General features: G+C 43.5%; 1 protein-coding gene and 7 non-coding genes across 8 annotated transcripts in view; 7 read left to right on the top strand and 1 right to left on the bottom strand.

The window, feature by feature from the left end:
• Nucleotides 1-3,908: 3,908 nt before the first annotated feature.
• On the bottom strand, nucleotides 3,909-3,981 carry TRNAR-UCG. Its single transcript has one exon. It is a non-coding gene; the product is annotated as a tRNA-Arg (tRNA).
• A 633-nt stretch (nucleotides 3,982-4,614) lies between these two features.
• LOC104663991 (histone H4) overlaps nucleotides 4,615-22,415 on the top strand; it is a 63,772-nt gene continuing 45,971 nt past the window's right edge. Inside the window, exons 1-3 of the mRNA XM_030928475.1 lie at nucleotides 4,615-4,832; nucleotides 5,152-5,247; nucleotides 20,160-20,173. Of these exons, the coding sequence (XP_030784335.1) occupies nucleotides 4,615-4,832; nucleotides 5,152-5,247; nucleotides 20,160-20,173 (328 nt within the window). The remainder of the gene's footprint in view (nucleotides 4,833-5,151; nucleotides 5,248-20,159; nucleotides 20,174-22,415) is intronic.
• Nucleotides 7,580-7,651, top strand: TRNAW-CCA. The gene has a single exon. It is a non-coding gene; the product is annotated as a tRNA-Trp (tRNA).
• TRNAM-CAU lies at nucleotides 13,899-13,970 on the top strand. Its single transcript has one exon. It is a non-coding gene; the product is annotated as a tRNA-Met (tRNA).
• On the top strand, nucleotides 14,414-14,495 carry TRNAS-UGA. Its single transcript has one exon. It is a non-coding gene; the product is annotated as a tRNA-Ser (tRNA).
• TRNAQ-UUG lies at nucleotides 15,281-15,352 on the top strand. Its single transcript has one exon. It is a non-coding gene; the product is annotated as a tRNA-Gln (tRNA).
• Nucleotides 15,837-15,908, top strand: TRNAQ-UUG. Its single transcript has one exon. It is a non-coding gene; the product is annotated as a tRNA-Gln (tRNA).
• On the top strand, nucleotides 22,187-22,268 carry TRNAS-GCU. The gene has a single exon. It is a non-coding gene; the product is annotated as a tRNA-Ser (tRNA).

Genomic DNA, 22,415 nt, shown 5'->3' with positions numbered 1-22,415 from the left:
AGCCTCCCTAGTAGCTGGGATTACAGGCGAGCGTGCCACCATGCCCGGCTACTCAGACCACTTTTTAAAATGAGGTACTTAGTTTAGGTACTTAGAAGTACTCATGAGAAAGTTCTCATAAGTTATTCCAACAACTTCTTAGTCTTTTGGCCTCCGGTTCCTGATCCCTTAAATGATATATTCATTTCTTCATTCTTACAAAATTTTCATTTTTTTTAGAATAAAAATAAGCACTTTGAATATGGGTAGTGAGCCAGAGAATTGCGTATTTTTTCAAATTGTTTATATGTGAAATAGCAAAAGCCAAGCACTTTGCTAGGTGCTGCTCATGCAATGCAGAGCGAGATTTCTAAAGGATTACAGAAGTGAACAATGAAACAACTGAGTGCAAGTAAGTGCAGCCGGAACACAGTAAGTAGCCCACAGGAAGAGTTCTGAATCTCAACCACAAAGGTTTTAGTTGGTTGCCTGGAGGGTCACTTAATTAGACTCCAAACTTCACGAAGAAAGGTTCCAGTTTTACCTTCTTTACCTGAGTCCTCCATAGGTGCCTAATAAATATTTTTGGAATTCATTATACTTAAGCTCAGATCTGGATCTGAAGGATGTGTTAAAATGAGACAAATTGGTGTTGGGTGAGAAAATGGGGTAAGGTGGTGTTCCAAACCTAAACCTCATGGAATATGGGAGAAACTGAAGAAACTTCCCTATAGTTGAAACATTGCTTTTTGGAGGGGTCCTGGGAAGGGCAGTGATGAGAGAGAACACCAGTAATGTAGTTGAGGGCAGATTATGTAGGTAGAGCTAAGTTAGCACTAACATAAAATGTGTTTCTGACTGTGTCCCTTACCTCATTTAATGCCTTTAAGGTACCCTGTGGCCTAGCGAGAATATTGCCGATGACATGGGAGGCCTTCATCTTCTGCATCTGTCCGACCTTTTCAGCTCCTTTTCTGGTCACTCTGTCAATGGAGCCTGGAACTCCTGAGACGTGAAAGGACCACCGCTATCTCAGATGGTGAGGGTTTCTTTACCCTGACCTCTGCCACGTTTGCTTGGAGCCCCAGTGCTCATCCTTCATGGCCTTTTAAAAAATAGCACAGCTTCTGTCAAGCCTTCTTGAAAAATTAAATTTTTTATTGTAAAAACTTTCAAACATATAAAGAATGTGAAAGAACAGGCAATTATCTGTATACTCATCACCCACATTCAATAATTAACATTTTGCCGTCTTAGTCTCATCTACCTATTTCTGCTGAATCATATGAAATTCACTTGCAGACATTATGATATATCACAACAAAATCCATAAACATGTGTCGCCTAAACATGAGTCTTTTATTTAACTACAATATCATTAACAAAACTTTAAAAATTCAAGCAATTCTTTAAAAATATCTCGTATCTGGTTGGGTGCAGTGGCTCACGCCTGTAACTTTTGGGAATGCTGAGGCAGGAGGATTTCTTGACCCCAGGGTTTGGGAGCACCGGTAACAAAACAAGCTCTTCTCTTGTGCCTCTGTACAAAACAGATTTTAAAAAATAAGCCTGGCCTGGTGGCGCGCTCCTGTAATCCCAGCTACTCCGGAATTTTAGGCGGGAGGATGGCTTGAGCTCAGGAGGTTACTACAGTGATCGCGCCACTGCATTCCAGCCTGGGCGACCGAAAGAAACTCTAAATAAGTGAATAAAAACATCTAAGCATTTATTTAAATTTTTTTTTTTTTTTTTTTTTTTTTTTTTTTTTTTTTTGAGACAGAGTCTCGCTCTGTCGCCCAGGCTGGAGTGCAGTGGCCGGATCTCAGCTCACTGCAAGCTCCGCCTCCCGGGTTCATGCCATTCTCCTGCCTCAGCCTCCTGAGTAGCTGGGACTACAGGCGCCCGCCACCGCGCCCGGCTAATTTTTTGTATTTTTAGTAGAGACGGGGTTTCACTGTGGTCTCGATCTCCTGGCCTTGTGATCCGCCCGCCTCGGCCTCCCAAAGTGCTGGGATTACAGGCGTGAGCCACCGCGCCCGGCCATTTATTTAAATTTATCTATTTTTAGAGTCAGTTTTTATGTTTTCTTAAGTTCTTTCACGTTAGAACAGTCTCCCAGCTGTTTATTATTTCCTCATGACATCTTTTAATCTCTTCCTTCCTTCCTTCCTTCCTTCCTTCCTTCCTTCCTTCCTTCCTTCCTTCCTTCCTTCCTTCCTGCCTTCCTGCCTTCCTGCCTTCCTGCCTTCCTGCCTTCCTGCCTCCTGCCTCCTGCCTGCCTCCCTGCCTCCCTGCCTCCCTGCCTCCCTGCCTCCCTGCCTCCCTGCCTCCCTTTCTTCCCCCGGCCTGGGCAACACAGGGAGATCGGTCCCTACAAAAAAAATAGAAAAATAATTAATCAGGCCCGGTGGTGTGTGCCTGTGGTCTCAGTTACTCCGGAGGCTGAGGCGAGGATCACTTGAGCACTGGAGATCGAGGCTGCAGTGAGCGGTGATTTCACCACTGCACTCCAGCCTGGGCGACAGAGCGAGACCCTGTCTCAAAACAAAACAAAACAAAATAAGAAAAAGAGTCTAATTGTCTCATAGAATGTCTACATTCTGGATTTGTCTCATTATTTCCTTATGGCATCTTTTAATTTATTTTTACTCCTTTTAAAATAGAAGGTAAATCTAAATGATTGCTATTGTGATTAATTTGAGTGATTAGATTTAGGTTAAACATTTTTGCCCAGACGCTGTTCTTTACACTGTACTAGCTTCACATCAGGAGGCACTTGTTGGGATATCCTGCTGATGGTGAAGACCGAGTGGTGCCCCCCAGGGTTCTTTATTTCTCCCTTCGCAATTGACAAGTAATGTTGGGGTGGCCCTTAACACCATGAGCATATATTATTTCCCAACCACCTTTTCCTAATGGTTGTAAGGTCATTAAGCTCGTTCGTTGCTTTGGTCTATTATTTTTCTTTTCTTTCTTTTTTTTTTTTTTTTTTTTTTGAGGCGAAGTCTTGCTCTGTCGCCCAGGCTGGAGTGCAGTGGCCGGATCTCAGCTCACTGCAAGCTCCGCCTCCCGGGTTCCCGCCATTCTCCTGCCTCAGCCTCCCAAGTAGCTGGGACTACAGGCGCCCGCCACCTCGCCCGGCTAGTTTTTTGTATTTTTAGTAGAGACGGGGTTTCACTGTGTTCGCCAGGATGGTCTCGATCTCCTGACCTTGTGATCCGCCCGTCTCGGCCTCCCAAAGTGCTGGGATTACAGGCTTGAGCCACCGCGCCCGGCCTATTATTTTTCTAAGGTTTGCAAATGGTGATTCTTCTAATTCTACGAGTCTTCTGTATTTGTTAGAAGACACTTTTGTCAAACGTGTGGACCTCTTTTCTGCCTTCCTTCGTACCCCAGTCTTTCCAAGACGTTCCCATGGCAGCTTCACATTACCCCTGTCGTAACAGCCTTGAAATTCACGTAGGTTGGCGCTAAATTGTAATTGGGTCTGACGTGTTTGTGCTTTATGGTCTAGAGTGCATTCTATAGCCTGTAAGGTCTATAAATGGTTTTCATACTCGAGCGTGCAAACGAACCACTTAGTTAAAACCCAGAATCCTAGGGCCCACACACAGCGATTCTAAGTAGGTCAAGTGTAGTGCGGACTAGCAAGGGAGGTCGACCTCGAAAGCTGTTATTTTTAAGAAGCTCCCAGGTGATGTTACTGGTTCAGGGACTGGACCAAATTTTGAGTAGCCCTGACCCAGAAGATGGACTGCATTATGGTGGAGAGAGAGAGGATAAACAGACACGGAGTGACTAAGTACAGGGAAAAGGCAAAGGATGTACATTGTAGGAAGGGATCTACAATGAAGATAACTTAGTGGAAAGAGTACATTTCTGATAACCAGCTTTGAGGACGGAAAATAGTACTAAAGCAGTCGCCCAAGTAACCACGGAGGGATTCGAACCCTCAATCTTCTGATCCGAAGTCAGACGCCTTATCCATTAGGCCACGTGGTCTCAGGTTACGAAGCAGTTCAGTTTTTGGACAGAAAATAATCTCCTCCCCATGAGCTGTAAATGTACTTAGTGAAATCACTGTTGTAAACCAAGGAATTTCCAACCCCTGAAAAAAACAGCCTGGTTGGGGAGAGACGAGGTTTAATGGTAGGAAAAAAAAAAAAAAAAAAAAAAAAAAAAAAAAAAAACAGAAGTACTGCAATAGGCCGGGCGCAGTGGCTCATGCCTGTAATCCCAGCACTTTGGGAGGCCGAGGTAGGCAAATCACCAGGTCGGGAGTTCGAGACCAGCCTGGCCAACACGGTGAAACCCCGTCCCTTCTAAAAATACAAAAATTCGCAGGACGTGGTGGCGGGCGCCTGTAATCCCAGCTACTCGGGAGGCTGAGCCAGGAGAATGGCTTGAAAACCTGGGAGGCGGAGGTTGCAGTGATCCGAGATCGTGTCCACTCCAGACTCCAGCCGGGGCGACAGTGCGAGACTCTGTTTAAAAAAAAAAAAAAAAAAATTACTGCAATTGTGTTCGCAGCCGCCGCCGTGCTGCCGTCGCTCTCTAACGCCAGCTCAGCGCCACCTCTCGCTCGCCGAGCTCCAGCCAAAGGAGAAGCGGGGTAAGTAAGGAGGTATCTATACCATGGCTCGTACAAAGCCGACTGCCTGCAAATCCACCGGCAGATCCACCGGTGGTAAAGCACCCAGGAAGCAACTGGCTACAAAAGCCGCTCGCAAGAGTGCGCCCATTACTGGAGGGGTGAAGAAACCTCATCGCTACAGGCCTGGTACTGTGGCACTCCGTGAAGTTACGATTCCCAAACTTCCCTTCCAGCGTCTGGTGCGAGAAATTGCTCAGGACTTTTTTTTTTTTTTTTTTTTTTTTTTGAGACGGAGTCTTGCTCTGTCACCCAGGCTGGAGTGCAGTGGACGGATCTCAGCTCACTGCAAGCTCCGCCTCCCGGGTTCATGCCATTCTCCTGCCTCAGCCTCCTGAGTAGCTGGGACTACAGGCGCCCGCCACCACGCCCGGCTAGTTTTTTGTATTTTTTAGTAGAGACGGGGTTTCACCGTATTAGCCAGAGATGGTCTCGATTTCCTGACCTCATGATCCGCCCGTCTCGGCCTCCCAAAGTGCTGGGATTACAGGCTTGAGCCACCGCGCCCGGCCGCTCAGGACTTTTAAAACAGATCTGCGCTTCCAGAGAGCAGCTATAGGTGCTTTACAGGAGGCAAATGAGGCCTATCTGATTGGCCTTTTTGAATACACCAACCTGTGTGCTATCCATGCCAAACGTGTAACAATTACGCCAAAAGACATCCAGCTAGCACGCCGCATACGTGGAGAACGTGCCTACGAATCCACCATGATGGGAAACATTTCATTAAAAAAAATTCTCTTCTTCCTGTTATTGGTAGTTCTGAACGTTATTTTTTTCCCCATGGGGTCAAAAGGTACCTAAGTGTATGATTCGAGTGGAAAAATAGGGGACAGAAATCAGATATTGGCAGTTTTTCCATTTTCATTTGGGTGTGAATTTTTAATAAAAATGCGGAAACGTACAGCATTAATGAAGTTAAGATGTCTCGGTGAACAAGTTTCAGGTTCAACTTTATAATAATTATAAATAAATCTGTTAGATTTTTCTGGACAATGCCAGCATTTGGAATGCTTGAGAGCTGGAGAGGCGAAGGCAGAACCAGACTTCTTCCCACATGCAGGGAACCACCGCTGCCTTACGATGCTTCCAGGTAAAGACTGCGGGTTAAACACAAGAATTTACTTTTGCATACTCCGCAAATCTCACTCAAACAACACTAAAATATACATCCAAATAGGGAGAGGAGATAACAGAAACAAAATTTTGTCACCTGGAAAGCTGATTGAGGAGTCAGTGATTTTGAGAGCCCTGAGAAAGCTAAATCCTAAACCAGGAGTGGGAAAAGCAAACAGACAGGAGATTTTCACCACGGATCCCCCATTTCTATCCCTTTTCCCTATGCCAGGCTCGGAAATTGTCAGTACAGCTTCGTCTGGAAACTACCTGTGTGAACTGAATTTAGCCTTCCTCCAAACCCCTTAAGTTCATATGTTGAAGCCCTAATCTCTAGTACTTCAGAATGTGACAGTATTTCATCTGCAAAATGGGGAAATAGAATGAAATAGTGTTTATAAATAAATAAATAAAGGGAAAAAGAATGTGACAGTATTTGGAGATAGGGTCTTTAAAGGGGGTAATTAAGGTAATTTGAGATCATGAAAGTAGGGCCCTAATCATAAGGGCAGGTGTCCTTATAGGAAGAGATCAGAACATGGACACACAAAGAAAAAATCATTTAAAGACAGAGGGAGAAGGTAGTCACCTGCAAGCCAACAAAAAAGGCCTCAGGGGAGAAAAAAAATTTAAACAGATAAGTTCTTTGATCTTGGACTGCTAGTGTCCAGAAATGTGAGAAAGTGATTTCTGTTGTCTAAGCCACCTAGTCTGTAGTATTTGTTACAGAAGCACAGTTAACTAATACACTGTCCTTCCTCCATCTTAGAAGGCTGGACGTTTCTTTTCTTTTCTTTTTTTTTTTTTGAGACGGAGTTTCGCACTTATTGCCCAGGCTGGAGTGCAGTGGCACGATCTCGGGGCACCGCAACCCTTGTCTCCGGGGTTCAAGCGATTCTCCTGCCTCAGCCTCCCGAGTAGCTGGGATTACAGGCATGCGCCACCACGCCCGGTTAATTTTGTATTTTTAGTAGAGAGGGGGGTTTCTCCATATCGGTCAGGCTGGTCTTGAACTCCCGACCTCAGGTGATCCGCCCGCCACGGCCTCCCAGAGCCAACGCGCCCGGCCTTATTTTCCTGAAAGAGCAAAATATCGGGTTTCTAGGCTGGAACAGTCATTCTCAAACTTTTTCCTACATCCCAATCTCCTGGAAGGCTAGTTAAAACAGACTGGTGGGACCCACGCCCAGTTTCTGATTCGGTAGGTGTGAGGTTCCGCTTTTCCTAGCTTCCCTGCTGCTTCCGACCCTGAGAATAGCTAGGCTGGAGGAAGTTAATCCAAGGGGCTAGAGGAAAACGGTGAGTTCAGTAAATGTTAGCGGCTTGTTTTGGGTTATTTTTGTGAACTGAATGGCTCGTGTACACAGTAGAGACCAGAGGGCCCGTGGATTTGGACTGAGAGGTGAGCCTTTAGGCAAGAGATATTATTCATGTTAGGATTTTGAATCCCAGTAGGTTGAAGATGGGGCGGGTGTGCGGATAGGTTTGAGGGAAGTAAGTGCTAGCTAGGCCAGGTCCTGCGGGGCAGTGCAAGCCTGGAATTCTCTTCCTGAAGAGGGAGTAGTCTAGCGCATTTACAGAAAGTGGTACTACAAACTTCATAACCGTTCTTATTACTGTTTCACCGCAAATCTAAACTTGAACTTGAGAAACAACTGTTTTTCATATATGGAGCATTTATTTGGGTTTGGGGTTAATATTTAATCCGGCCACTCCCTTATTTTTCTCAACAAAGCCTTAGCGAAACTGTGAAAAGAGATCAAATCAAATAATGAAATTGGGAGGAAGATAAGATTAGATTCTTATGTGAAAACGAAAAGTTAGTACTTAAGTGACCTCGTGGCGCAACGGTAGCGCGTCTGACTCCAGATCAGAAGGTTGCGTGTTCAAATCACGTCGGGGTCAGGGGTGGTTGTATTTTGGAAGGGGGCAAAATGATAAATTTAGTCAGTCAACTCGAGATAAAGAACTCAAGGCATTGACAGAAAGGACACGTTTTGTTTTCTGCACTCACAGATGAGTGAGATCTGTCTCTTTTGCTCTTGGCTTGCTGTTATGACTCTAAAATGAATTCACCTCGTGGACAGTCTATCTTTGGCCACCTCTTTAAAGGGAGATTAAATGCTCTCTTCTGGCATTAGATAACTTTTCCTACACGTAACCCCCTAAAAGTTGGCGCTTTTTCCATGCTCATGCCCTGCCCTCTTTGCTGCCTGACTCTTCTTTTGCTTATCTGCCTGCAACACTTCATGCCTTCTCAGTTTCATCCCCACTGGACCTGGAGTCAGGAACTTGCAGCCATCCTGGACATTACTTCTTCTTCGCTTGGAGTCCCAAGTTGTGCTGAGTTTTACCTCCTCATATTTCATATCCCATTTATTCACTTCTCTCAATTATTACAGTGGCCTATTTGCTTCCATTTATTATCTCTTGCCAAGGATATTGACATAAACCTTTTTTTTTTTTTTGTCGCCCAGGCTTGGGGTGCAGTGGTGGGATCTTGGCTCCCTGCAACCTCTGCCTCTCAGGTTCAAGCAATCCTCCTGCCTCAGCCTCTCGACTAGCTGGGACTATAGGCATGCACCACCACGCCCAGCTACTTTTTGTATTTTTAGTAGAGACAGGGTTTCGCTATGTTGGTCAGGCTTGTCTCGAATTCCTGACCTCAGGTGATCTGCCTGCCTCGGCCTCCCAAAGTGCTGGGATTACAGGCGTGAGCCACTGCGCCCTGTCCACTTGTCACTTTTTTTTAAAAACAAGCAAGCATTTTCTATTTTACTGTATTCCTAAAAAGTGTATAATTAGAGTTCTGTTAAAGTTCTATACTGTTATTGCACAGTAATTACTTTCTTGCTCCAGATTTCACTGTTAGTAATTGTATTAGTTTGCTAGGGCTGCCATAACAAGTACCGTAGACTGGGAGGCTTAAATGACAGAAATTTATTTGCTCACACTGATGCCACCTTGGCAGAATTATAAGTAATGACAGAAATCTAATATGACTGACTCCATCTTGCTTCTACACCTCATAGGCTAAATTGTGTTGTTGTTGTTGTTGTTTTGTTTTGTTTCTGCTTATTTTAGGGCAGAGGCCAAGAGACCTACAAGAGGAATTCAGTTTACAGATACACTTTGAGGCAAGGAAAACTGGCCTCCACCTTCTTTTGTGGAGATTGAAGCTGCATTCACAAGAACAGTTAAGAATTATGGTAGGGTCCTGAACTTCGCTAAAGAATAGGCATAGACAGTAACCTGCCACTGCTTAGCTTGTTTTTCTATAAGTTTTTTACTGCCCCAGGGTCACTAACTGGGGGTTGCAAGATTTATAACTTCCCGGCCAAGAGTGGTGGCTCATGCCTATAATCCCTGCACTTTGGGAGGCCGAGGTGGATGGATCACCTAAGGTCAGGAGTTCGAGACCAATCTGGCCAACATGACGAAACCCCATCTCTACTAAAAATACAAAAAATTAACCGGGCGTGGTGGCGCCTGTAATCCCAGCTATTCAGGAGGCCTGAGGCAGGAGAATCATTTGAGCCCAGGAGGTGGAGGTTGCAGTGTGCTGACACCATGCCACTGTACTCCGGCCTGGGCAACAAGAGTGAAACTCCATCTCAAAAAATAAAAACAAAACGAAAACCTGGCATTTGAGACGTTTCTGAGATTTAGCTTTTCAGGAGATCAAGAGATGCCACTTGATTCTGAGACCCCGCACCCAGTACAGATTTTAATCCATACAATATTCCAATAAAGAAGAGTAGAGCATGAAATGAACTCAACTTAAATTTGTGCAGAAGTGACTATTTTTTTTTCTTTTTTCTTGAGATGAAGTCTTGCTCTTATTGCCCAGGCTGGAGTACAATGGCGCAATCTCGGCTCATTGCAACCTCCACCTCTCAGGTTCAAGGGATTCTCCTGCCTCAGCCGCCTAAGTAGCTGGGATTACAGGCACCTGCCACCATGCCCGGCTAATTTTTGTATTTTTAGTACAGACAGGTTTTCACCATGTTGGCTAGGCCGGTCTGGAACTCCTGACCTCAGGTGATCCGCCCACCTTGGCCTCCCAATGTGCTGGGATTACAGGCATGAGCCACTGCGCCCAGCCTGTGACTGAGCATTTTAAAGACAAAATGAAGGAACAGAAAAGGGGGTGAGCAGGGCTCAGTGGAGTGAAAAATTACAAAAATCAGAAAGAGGAGATTAGTTCATATGAAACCCATCTACGTTTGCTAACTGGTGCTTACAGAAGTTAAGCTCCTACCTTCCCACAGAAGTGGGAGACGGGCTTTATCTTCAGGTGTTGTTTGGAACAACAGTGCATTCTTTTGGCAGTCTTGATTTTTCTCAGGCAGGCACTTTAAAGGGGACTAGGGTCATCCTAGGGATGTGGTCTTGAGCTGTTAGAAATCATGTTAGTGTCTTTAGTCTTTAAAGGTCAAGGTTGAGGCCTAGTTGAGAAGAACGTACAGAGGAGCCTGACTAGAGTTTGGTCAAGGAGAGTATCGTTTTCGTTTGACACAGCAGACATAGAGCGGCAGGCCAGGTCTCCCTAATGGCTAAACAAGCAGGCCTCCATGACAACAGTTTCAGCACTGACTGAGTGGTTAAGTTAAATATTAAAAGCAAAAAAAAAAAAAAAAAAAAAAAAAAAAAAAAAGCCAGTGCCCTTATACAAAGGCTATGTGTCTTTAAATGCATGCACACTTACATGTAGACATATAGCTTAGTATGTCTTTAAATGCATGCCAAGAGTATGTCTTTAAATACATGCACACTTACATGTAGACATATAGCTTAGAAGGTATATAAGCTCTGGAAAACTTTGTGATTTTGGATTGGTCTGGCCATAATTTCTGGCCTTCTCCATGTACCCCATTACAAAAATAAACTCCTGGCCAGGCGCCCTGGCTCACATCTGCAATCCCTGCACTTTGCCGGTCACATCGCCTGAGGTCAGGAGTTCGAGACCAGCCTGGCCAACATGGTGAAATCCCATTTCTACTAAAAATATAAAAATTAGCTGGGCATGGTGGCACACACCTGTAATCCTAGCTACTCGGGAGGTTGAGACAGGAGAATCACTTGAACCCGGGAGGTGGAGGTTGCAGTGAGCCGAGACAGTGCCACTGCACTCTAACCCAGGCGACAGAGCAAGACTCAGTCTCAAAAAAAAAAAAAAAAAAAAAAGAAAAGAAAAAAGAAATAAACTCCCTTATTCTCCCTTACTTCCCAGTTCATCTGCATCTCATTATTGGACCCCAAGAATAAGCAGTCTGACCCTCGGTTTGATCGGGGAGCAATAGTAGCAGTATTATTCAGTTACAGAAGTGAAAAATAAGAAACTCAGAACACTAACAGGAGAGAATTGGTTAAATAAATTTATTATTTATAATAGAGCAAAGTATTATGTAGCCCTTAACGTGATATTGAAGAATATCTGATGTAGAAAGATGCTTAAGACACTTGAAATAGACAAATGATATATTAAGCAATTAATTGCCATGTATGATTATAGATTAGTCAGATTATACAGTGTGATCCGTATGGCTAATGATTATACTACAATAGTAATAGTAATTATTTCTGGGTGTGGAATTAGACATTATTTTAATTTGCTTGCTTTTTGCTGACTTGTATTTTTAAAATATTTTAAGATGAGAAGTTTTTCTTTGAAAAAGGAAAATATCAAATTATGTTAAAAAAAACTGCTGCACATATACTCTGTGCCAGCTCCATAGAAAGATGCATCACACAAAGTTTTTGCTCTGGAGGAAATAGTAGTCCAGTGAAAAAGACAGAGAATATCAACTCATAATTAAGGAACAGGATGAAATTTAGAAGGATAAGCCTATGCTTGACCCAGATGTAGTGCATTGATATAAGAGTGATAGGCCAGGCGCGGTGGTGCACGCCTGTAATCCCAGCACTTTGGGAGGCCGAGGCGGGCGGATCACAAGGTCAGGCGATCGAGACCACAGTGAAACCCTGTCTCTACTAAAAATAAAAAAAATTAGCCGGGCGCGGTGGCGGGCGCCTGTAGTCCCAGCTACTGGGGAGGCTGAGGCAGGAGAATGGTGTGAACCTGGGAGGCGGAGCTTGCAGTGAGCCAAGATCGCGCCACTGCACTCCAGCCTGGGCAACAGAGCGAGACTCCGTTTCAAAAAAAAAAAAAAAAAAAAAAAAAAGAGTGATGACCTCTGCCTGGATAATGTGAGTGCCAAGAGTGCAGAATGTGGGATTTAGGGGGGAAATCACAGACTATTTACACCAAAGCAGGAGTTTGGACTATTATGAGAGTTATCTATGATTTAAAAAAAGAGTGAGAGGACAGAGAAAAGAACCTATATACTGATCTACAGTCTAGGTAGATGTAGTTTTGTTTGTTTTCATATATGACAGGTAAAACTTAGATTATTCTGTATCAGGAAAGATACGTTGCATAGTGCAACTGTAATTGTTGGGCTTTTGCAACATGATGCAGAGTAACATGTAGAAGTCACCTTTTAAAAATAACCTTGAGCAATTCATCACCTGATCTTGAACTCCTGGCCTTAAAGGATCCTCCTGGCCTCAAGGGATCCTCCTGCCTCGGCCTCCCAAACTGCTGGGATTACAGGTATGAGCCACGGCCTAACTTACTATCTATATTAACATGACTTTACTATTCCGCTATTTTCATCAACATACCTTTACCATTCCCAGAGACCTTTGCCTAGGAAGCTAAGGTTGCAAATGAATTTTATTTATTCTAGCACCCTATTGTTTATTCCAGGAAGTTCTTGAAACACGTATTAACTTTTAATAGAAGGCCATGGCCAGGCGCAGTGGCTCAGGCCTGTAATCCCAGCACTTTGGGAGGCCAAGGCAAGTGGATCATCTGAGGTCAGGCCAACATGGTGAAACTCGTCTATACTAAAAATACAAAAAGTTAGCTGGGCGTGGTGGTGGGCACCTGTAATCCCAGCTACTCAGGAGGCTGAGGCAGGAGAATTGCTTGAACCCGGGAGGCGGAGGTTGCAGTAAACAGAGATCGCGCCGCTGCACTCCAGTCTGGACTGCAGAGTGAGACTCCGTCAAAAAAAAAAAAAAAAAAAAAAAAAAAAAAAAAAAAGCTATAACGGAGGCTTCCACTCAACAGCCAAGTGGATGAGCTTGATTTCCTTCCCGAAGCTCAAACTTTCTCTCTCCCCTCCCCTTCCCTCCCCTTTCTCCTTTGTCACCCAGGCTGGAGAGCATTTGATGGGCCATCTCGGCTCACTGTAACCTCCTCCTTCCGGGTTCAAGCGATTCTCGTGCTTCAGCCTCCCAAGGAGCTGGGATTACAGGCGCGCGCCACCCACCACGCCCGGCTAATTTTTGTATTTTTAATAGAGACAGGGTGTCACCGTGTTGGCCAGGCTGGTCTCGAACTCCTGACCTCAAGCTATCCACCCGCCTCGGCCTCCCAAAATGCTGGGATTACAGGCTTGAGTGTCTTTTTCACTTCGAAAGTCTCCAAGGGTCACGTATCAGCAGACTTTCTGCTTACTTCTATGTTCAAAGGTTTACTCAGAATATTTAGACATAATATTTGATTGGATTTTTAAAACAATATAGACAGAGAACATACACTGTCACTTCTTAAAGGACGATATGATAGATAAAAAAGAAAACAAACCCATGTAATTACTTTTAGCACCGGTAGTTGAGTGGTAGAATTCTCACCTGCCGAGAGGGAGATTCAGTTTCGGTTCCCCCTCGAGGCAACTGTAGTTTTTTTTCCCACTGAACATTTTCGATGAAAATCGCAAGTAAAAAATGTTTGGAAGTAATAACGACTCCCTCTGGTATCCAGGAATGGCTGAAATTTGCCCAAGCATTTATAATTTCACCTTTATAAATTATGCCAGTTAGCCTGCACTTGTTTTTCCAGTAACTCGAAACATGCTTCCGTCGGAACTCCGGAGAACTTCAACCTTAGCTGATTCGAATTTATCCAGGAAGAATTCTAAACCGCTGGTGTTTGGAAGTGGCGTGCAGCCCCATATGGATGGCCAGTGTGCACTTCTCATTCTCCAGGATAATTTGGCAAAGGACAACAAATCATTTAAAATTAGAAAGATGCCAAAAATTGTAGCCTTTAATATATACATGAAAAGAGTGGTGGTGTGACAGCAGAGTGGCGCAGCGGAAGCGTGCTGGGCCCATAACCCAGAGGTCGATGGATCGAAACCATCCTCTGCTATGTGGTGCCGTATGTTTTACTTGAAGACTAGGACACTGCAGAAAAGGAGTTTTAAATGAGGCGTGCTAATTATTAGCGGACCTGACCCGTGCAAGAATCCACAAGGTAGTCTGGTGGAAATGCAAATTTGCAGTCTTCAGTATCTGTAATCCTACTAATTAGGTGTGGAGAGACTTTCAGCCAGTCTCTTAGATTTGGAGACCATTTAGGGGTTGGCGTGTGGCCCCCTCCTAAAGTCTTTCGTACTTCCTCCATCAGACAAGTCTTGCAATTTGCAGTATCTCTTTTAGTCAGTATCTAAATCTTCAAAATTTTGATTCTGTTTTTTTAACCAGGAAGAGAGACTTTCCAGAGTTGTTATCTTGTCAAACGAATTTAAAGAGGGCTGTGAAAAGAAACATATATTCCTCATGGGAATATATCAAGGGTGTCGGAGGAGGCACGTAGTCGTGGCCGAGTGGTTAAGGCGATGGACTTGAAATCCATTGGGGTCTCCCCGCGCAGGTTCGAATCCTGCCGACTACGGTGTGCTTTTTAAAATTTTTTTTCTTTCAGGTAGAGGAAATGCGGTACACTACCTGTGCAATCACACAGAATAACATGGAGTAGTATTTTTTATTTTTCTGTTATTATCTTTCTCCATAAAAGTGGAAGCAGATAGTTTTAGATCTTTTGTGTAACAAGACTTAGAGAAAGACTTTCAAAGTGTTACATGGGCAAGCACTTGAAAACACAAGTAATTTCTGACACTGCTATAAAAATGATGGCAAAAACCTCAAGTTGTTTTGCCTTTAAGTCTTCTTGAAATGCTGTCTCCCTATCTGAAATTCAGCTCACGTCTGACTTCCAAAACCATGCTTGCCTTTAACTTATGGAATCAATATCTCAAACAGATCCTTTCTGGTTCGCCTCCTATCATCCTACTTTCAGAGGCCAGAATTGCAGAGGAAACACCAGATAGAGAATCTCCAAAACTGTTGCATAGATGTTTTAAGAGATGTCTAAGTGTTGATATTTTCTTTTATAAACTTAAGTAGAAAAACTTAACATGACCTAAAAGTTCAGCAAATACACAGTTCTGATTAATCAAGGAACGCTCCTATTCATAATCTCTGGGCAGATCCGAACAAGTTTTGGGAAAGGTGAGTTCTGTTCTTGCTTTCCGCCTGCTGGAGCAGTTTTGTTGCTTTCTCGGAATCTGGGACTATGCACCTATTTTGAGAGGCCAAAGTAAACAGCACTCTCAATGGATCAATGCCACGTACTACATTCATGGTATCAAAAATATGCCAGGATGGCCCTCTGTTGTTGGCCCCGTGGTGTAATGGTTAGCACTCTGGACTTTGAATCCAGCGATCCGAGTTCAAATCTCGGTGGGACCTGTTACACTTTTAGTGCTCTTTCCTTCTCTCAAATTACCATTGTACACAGAAGAGCGTGCACCTGATCACTTAAGCTCCTTAACATCCCATCCCAGTATGGCAGCACGATGCTTCCCTGCAGAACAGCATCCTCTAATTTTTCATCTGTAATTTCACATCTGTCCTCTCTTGCCTCTCCTCTCTTGTTGGACGCAAGTTCCTCAGATTTAGATTATCATATGCAAATTTAAGGATAACGTGTTTCACTTACCAGACCTCAGTTCTTTCCTTTTTTGAACACTACTCAAACAGCTTCAAGTTTTATCACTTTCTAAGATGGTCTTGGTCCAGGTATGTTTGTAGTGCATGTGAGTCTCTTGGAGCCTCTGCTATATGGGATACAGATAGTATTAATTTAATAAATATTAATAGAATACTGTATAGAATATATGACACACTCTGTAATCAATATTTATAGATATTCATGAAATTGATATTGGAATGTGGCCCCATGGTGTAATGGTTAGCACTCTGGACTTTGAATCCAGCGATCCGAGTTCAAATCTCGGTGGGACCTGTTCTAATTTTGGTGACCCATCCTTCTTTCTTCTCTTAAATCATCAACACACTCTGGTCTGTGGATTTACCTTCTCATTCGCAGTTTCTTCTCCCGATTAGCAAGTGTCATGTAACTCCCGATTGTCATTTCTAGCTTCTGACTTGTATCATGTCCTTGTACATTCTTGGTCTTTTCTCTTAGCATCCACTCTTCCCTGACTTCCCAAAGGCAGCCAGGGTGTTATTTGCGTGCTTAGGGTGCTTAATGGTTTATGTGTCAGAGGCCCCTCCTGCGAATCTTTTCTTCTTTGGAGGTCCCTCAAAATGCAAGGATTTACGTAAGAATTGTAGTAGCAAGTGCCTCATGTAAGGGTCCCATAGTATATGGCTTCTGAATCCAGGAATTTGAGTCCAAATCTCTTTGGGATTTTAGCAACATCTTGGTCAATTTTTCTCTGTGATTTCTCTTAAATCATTAACCCACCTTCGATGTGTACCCACTTGGCTGCAAGTGCTGCCAATCAACATGGCACCCTGTCCTGGAGAAAACTGTCTCTATCTACCGACTTCTGAAATTTTAGCCCTATTCCTATTTTACTTGATGTCTCTTTTTGCCTTTTTGCCCAGAGTTTCTCAGATTCTGGTAAGTTAGAATCTTGGCCCCAGTGATTAAGAGTTCATGTTTTACAGCCCCCAATCTCAGTTTCTTCCTTTTCTAGAGCCTGTTTAAAGCATTCCATCTGCTTCTAATCACTAACACTGTCCTTAAAATGTTTGGACTGCACAGCGCTACAGTTGTACACATCTTAGAGCCTCTGCTATCTCTACTCAGCTGGGGCTCCACCCAAACTCGTTAAGCTAATGCATTGTCCACATTATTTGAAAGATTAACTGTTATGTTAAAAGTACACATCAGTCTTTCAGTAGGGATTCAATTTCAATGTCCTAGTGACTTAATGGCTAGCACCTAGGCTTCAAATTTCGGTGGACCTGTCTCAGTTTCGGTGACCTTGCTCTTGAGTTTACTCAAATGGAGAAGTACACTTGGGCATGTATAGATAGTCTCACATACTTGCACTTCTTTTCTGGAGCAACATCCAGCTTCTTGCTCTTTCCTCTGGCTACTGAAAGTTGTCCTCTGCCCATCACCCTCATGTATCCCTAGAAGCTCTTTTTTTGAAAGCTTTGCTTTGCCTTGCTGGAGCCTGAAGCCAGTTAGATCACTGTAAGTTAATCATCTGCTGGGATGAGTAAAGGTTCATGTGTCAGAGGACCCACCTATGACTTTTGTCTTCTTCAGAGCTCACTCCATATGCTCTGCATGCTATCTTTGGACTTGGGCATGAAAATGTGTAAACCACAAATTGAGTCATCTGAGAGCCTGCATTTTTCTCCCCATGCGAAGCTATCAGTGTTCCTTACATTGAATCTATGCCCATTTTAAAGATTAACTGGGCCGGGCGCGGTGGCTCAAGCCTGTAATCCCAGCACTTTGGGAGGCCGAGACGGGTGGATCACGAGGTCAGGAGATCGAGACCATCCTGGCTAACATGGTGAAACCCCGTCTCTACTAAAAAAAAAAAAAAAAAAAATACAAAAAAACTAGCCGGGCGATGTGGCGGGCGCCTGTAGTTCCAGTTACTCGGGAGGCTGAGGCAGGAGAATGGCGTAAACCCGGGAGGCGGAGCTTGCAGTGAGCTGCGATCCGGCCACTGCACTCCAGCCCGGGCGACAGAGCGAGACTCCGTCTCAAAAAAAAAAAAAAAAAAAAAGATTAACTGACCAGATGCAATAGTTTACAAGTCTTCACTAGAACCTTTGTTATACAAAGGTACCATGGTATAATGGTTAACACTCTGGACTCCAAATACAGCAATCCCAACTGTCGGTGGGACTCTAAATTCCTTCTGTTGACTCTCTCTACAGTTCAAAACATATCCTCTAGGGCTCTCAATGACAGCAAAAGTAGAGCTCCGTGAACTCCTCTAGCCTCTAAAAATTGTTCCAGAAAAAAGCCCTGTAGACTTCCTTCTGCCTATTTAGCCCTATTCACGGTGCTATCTTAGTGACTCTTTATTAGCTTCCTATTGCTTACCAGAAATTGGGTGGTTTAAGACAATATGAATGTATTTGTTGTTATTTATTTATTTATTTATTTTTGAGACAGAGTCTCGCTCTGTCGCCCAGGCTGGAGTGCAATGGCACAGTCTCGTCTCACTGCAACCTCCGCCTCTTGGGTTCAAGCCATTCTCCTGCCTCAGCCTCCTGAGTAGCTGGGATTACAGGTGCCTGCCACAACGCCTGGCTAATTTTTTGTATTTTTAGTAGGGATGGGGTTTCACTATGTTGGCCAGGCTGGTCTTGAACTCCTGACCTCGTGATCTGACCACCTCGGCCTCCCAAGGTGCTGAGATTACAGGCGTGAGCCACTGTGTCTGGCCTATTTTATTTATTTTTTAAAATACGATCTCACACTATCACTCAGGCTGGACTGTAGTGACACAATCATAGCTCATTGCAGCCTCAAACTCCTGGGTTCAAGTAATCGCCTCCCTTCAGCCTCCCAAGTAGCTAGGACTATAGGTGCACACCACCATCCCTGGCTAAGATAACGTGAATTAAATTTTTTTTTGCAGTTTTGGATATCAGAAGTCTACAATAAAAGTATTAGCAGGGCTGTGTATCTTCTGGAGACATCATGAGATAATTCATTTTCCTGGCTTTTTCAGCTTCTAGTGGTCCCTTCCTTGCATCACTTATTGCTTCTATACTCACATTTTCTTCTCCTGACTCTGAACCTCCTGCCTTCCTTTTATAAGGACCCTCTTGATTACACTGGACCCACTTAGATAATACAAGATAATCTCCCCATCTCAAAATCTTCAGTGAAAATCCATTTGCAAAATTCCTTTGACCGCTTAAGGTAACATAAGGAAAGATATTCACAGGTTCTGGTGATTGGTTGTAGACCTATTTTGGGGGTCATCATTTAGCCTACCATACCCTCTATTAATAAATAGGAGGCATTTGTTAATGCTCTTTAGATTTAATCTATTGGTCATGGCTTTTTTCAAAAAGATAATGTATAGGTTTACACCAAGCTTATACACAAGTCTTTCAATAGGAGAATCTTATGGAAAGGGTCTATGATGTAATGATTAGCATCTGAACTCAGATTTGGCAAATTTATGACTACGATGTCTGGTATTTTTCTCAACTATACTGCCTTCCAGCCATAGGATCCACTGCTCTCTGGCTGATCAGGCCTGCCTGAATATATTAGTTATCTGTTGTAGAACAAATTGCCCCCAAATGGGCAGCTTAAAACAACAGACACATATCTCACATATCATGAAAGTGATATCCTATCACATTTTCTATATTCTGTAGGTTAGGAGCAGGTCACTAGATTCAGCCAACATTCAAAGGGAGGAGATTACACAGGAAGTGTGACCAACACACTGTTAAACACTCTAGAGACCTCAGGGCAGAAGAAGCCCCAATTGGAACTGGTCTAATGCTATGACTGATATTTTGCAGACACCTTCTTTTGCTTGGTCACTAAGTGCTGTATTGGGAGCAATTCCTGGTACCTTTCAAATGGGAAAATTATCTCTTGCCCTCACCTTTTTTTTTTTTTTTTTGAGACGGAGTCTCTGGCATGGAGTGCACTGGCATGATCTCACCTAGGCTGGAGTGCACTGGCACGATCTTGGCTCACTGCAAGCTTCGCCTCCCGAGTTCACGCCATTCTCCTGCCTCAGCCTCCTGAGTAGCTGGGACTACAGGTGCCCGCCACCACGCCCGGCTAATTTTTTGTATTTTTAGTAGAGACAGAGTTTCACCGAGTTAGCCAGGATGGTCTCAATCTCCTGACCTTGTGATCCGCCCGCCTCGGCCTCCCAAAGTGCTGGGATTACAGGCGTGAGCCACTGCGCCTGGCTGCCCTCATCTTTTTAAAACTAGTTTTCCTCTGTGTATCTTCCTTTATAATCAAGCCAGTATTAAAGAACTCGACTGCTACTCTCTTTTAATATCATGCCTGAACAAGTGAATTAGAATCTATAGGGATAATGCCCTTACATGAATACTTCTCAAAAGTTCCCTATGAATTCAAATGTGCATCATGGAGAACCACTGAGCTAATTTTCCCCTGACCACCCTATTTAACTTGCCACCACTCCTATGCATATACCATCCTCTGACATACTGTGTATTTTGCTTTTTTTTTTTGGTGAGACAAGGTCTCACTTTGTCAACCATGCTAGAGTGCAGTGGTACAATGTTGGCTCACTGAACCTCAACCTCTCGGGTTCAAGCGATCCTCCCTCCTCAGCCTCCTGAGTAGCTGAGACTACAGATGTGTGCCACCATGCCCAGCTAATTTTGGTATTTTTTGTAGAGATAGGGTTTCACCATGGTGTCCAGGCGGGTCTCGAACTCTTGAGTTCGAAGAATCCACCTGCCTTGGCTTCCCAAAATGCTATGATTATAGGCATGAGACACTGTGCCTCGCCTATATTTAGCTTTATAAATTGTTTATTGCTTATTTCTACATAATTAGGTTTCACCAGGACAGGGAATTTTGTGTGTGGCATATACATTTGTTCTTAGAACAATGCCTGGAACATACAAAATGCTCAGTAAATATTCGTCAAAAGATTGAATGAATCAAAGAACCAATGAACTCTTCAGGCCCAGGTTTGTTTATCATGCTTTATAATTCCTAATCCAAACACAGTCAAGACCAAGCAGTATTTTTTCTTTCGAGGACGCTTCAGAATTTGTTGCGAACTGAAGTTTTAAAAAAATGAGAATTCGTACATTTCTTGGCCTGCTATGTTTTGATGATGATTTGATGCCTAATATGTCTGATATTTGTTAGGTAATTCCTTGATACCTTCTTAGGATATACAGTTTGAACCCTGATCATATCCTTAATTGCTTTGCTTTGCTTTGCTTTGCTTTGCTTTTGAGACAGGGTCTTACTCTGTCACTCTGTTACCCAGGCTGGAGTGCAGTAGTGTGATTATGGCTTGATGCAGGCTCGCCTTCCCAGGCTCAGCTGATCCTCTCACCACAGCCTTCCAAGTAGCTGGGACTACAGGCACCAGCCACCACACCCTGTTAATTTTCTGTATATTTTGTGGAGTCGGAGTCTGGTCATGTTGCCTAAGCGATCTTCCAGCCTTGGCCTCCCAAAGTGCTGGGATTACAGGTGTGAGCCACTGTGCCCGGCCTTATTTTTTTAATGCTACATCACGTCAAAACACACACATACACAATATTACTGTTTTTGTAATTTTATTGGGTATAGGTGAGAAAACAGCCCCTGGTATCCAGGAACTGGTCTGACCCTATTCAGTAGACCTGCATATTGTCAGGAACTGGCCAGGCCATGGGGTTCTTCTGTTGTGCCTAATCTCACAGAACATTAGCATCAGACTGACTTTTCTGATTGTGATGAAATGAGTCAGAAACAACCAAAGAAAGGTTGGGCACGGTGGCTTATGCCTGTAATCCCAGCACTTTGGGTAAACCAAGGTGGGTGGATTGCTTGAGCCTAGGAGTTTGAGGCCAGCCTGGGCAACATAGTGACATAGTGAGAGATTGTCTCTATAAAAATAAATTTATTTTTTTAAATTTAGAATTTAAATGAAATACAAAAAGATAATAAAAATTACAACACTCAGGATCATTTTCACCACATTTCTTTGCACAGAATAAGCAAAAACAAAACAAAAATCCCTCAGATGGCTCCACGATTCTTCAAGATACAGTCCAAAATCTAGGATCTGACACTCAGAACCAATCACAATTTGACTGTAACCCATCACTTCAACACTTTACCAGTCACCCACTTGGGCTTCTAGGAGAGACAATGGTTATTTCTCAGATGCATTAGTGCCATCATATGGCAGGCATCCCTCTGGGAATCCTACCGAGGAGTGTCCAGGAATGCAACAATAGACATACGTGGTTTAATGATGGTGTTCGTATACATGACGTAAGAAAAAAGACAAAATCCAATTTGATTTAAAAAACAGGAGCAGTCACTAATTCATTTTTCCTTTTAAATTTCTCTTATTTTTCCCTTAGAAAGTGTACTTTGTCATCTTTATTAGGGTCTATTCCTCCCTCCCAGTCTCCTCTTTAGTTTTTCTTCCTTTTTGAGAGTAAGAGGGCCATTTATCCATTATTTCTGTCACTGAAAACATTTAACAAAAGAATAGGAATTACCAAGTGAAAGTGCTGAGAAAAGAAACATCACATATATCACAGTGAAATAGGGCATGTGACGAGGTGGCCGAGTGGTTAAGGCGATGGACTGCTAATCCATTGTGCTCTGCATGCATGGGTTCGAATCCCATCCTCGTCGCTCTGCTTTCCTTTCCCATTGTGCTTTTTAAGGTTTCCTCTTGAGTGAGATGGCATCAGGTATATCTTCCTGTTTGCTCACTGAGAATGAGGTGTATTTAGCTCCCTTAAGAGAGGTATTCTTTAGTACGTAGTAGAACACTAACCT

The sequence above is a fragment of the Rhinopithecus roxellana genome, chromosome 4 (genome assembly GCF_007565055.1).
Source record: "Rhinopithecus roxellana isolate Shanxi Qingling chromosome 4, ASM756505v1, whole genome shotgun sequence".
NCBI classification, from domain to species: domain Eukaryota; kingdom Metazoa; phylum Chordata; class Mammalia; order Primates; family Cercopithecidae; genus Rhinopithecus; species Rhinopithecus roxellana.
The sequence above is the reverse complement of the archived record's forward strand: the minus strand, read 5'-3'. Positions and strand labels throughout refer to the sequence as shown.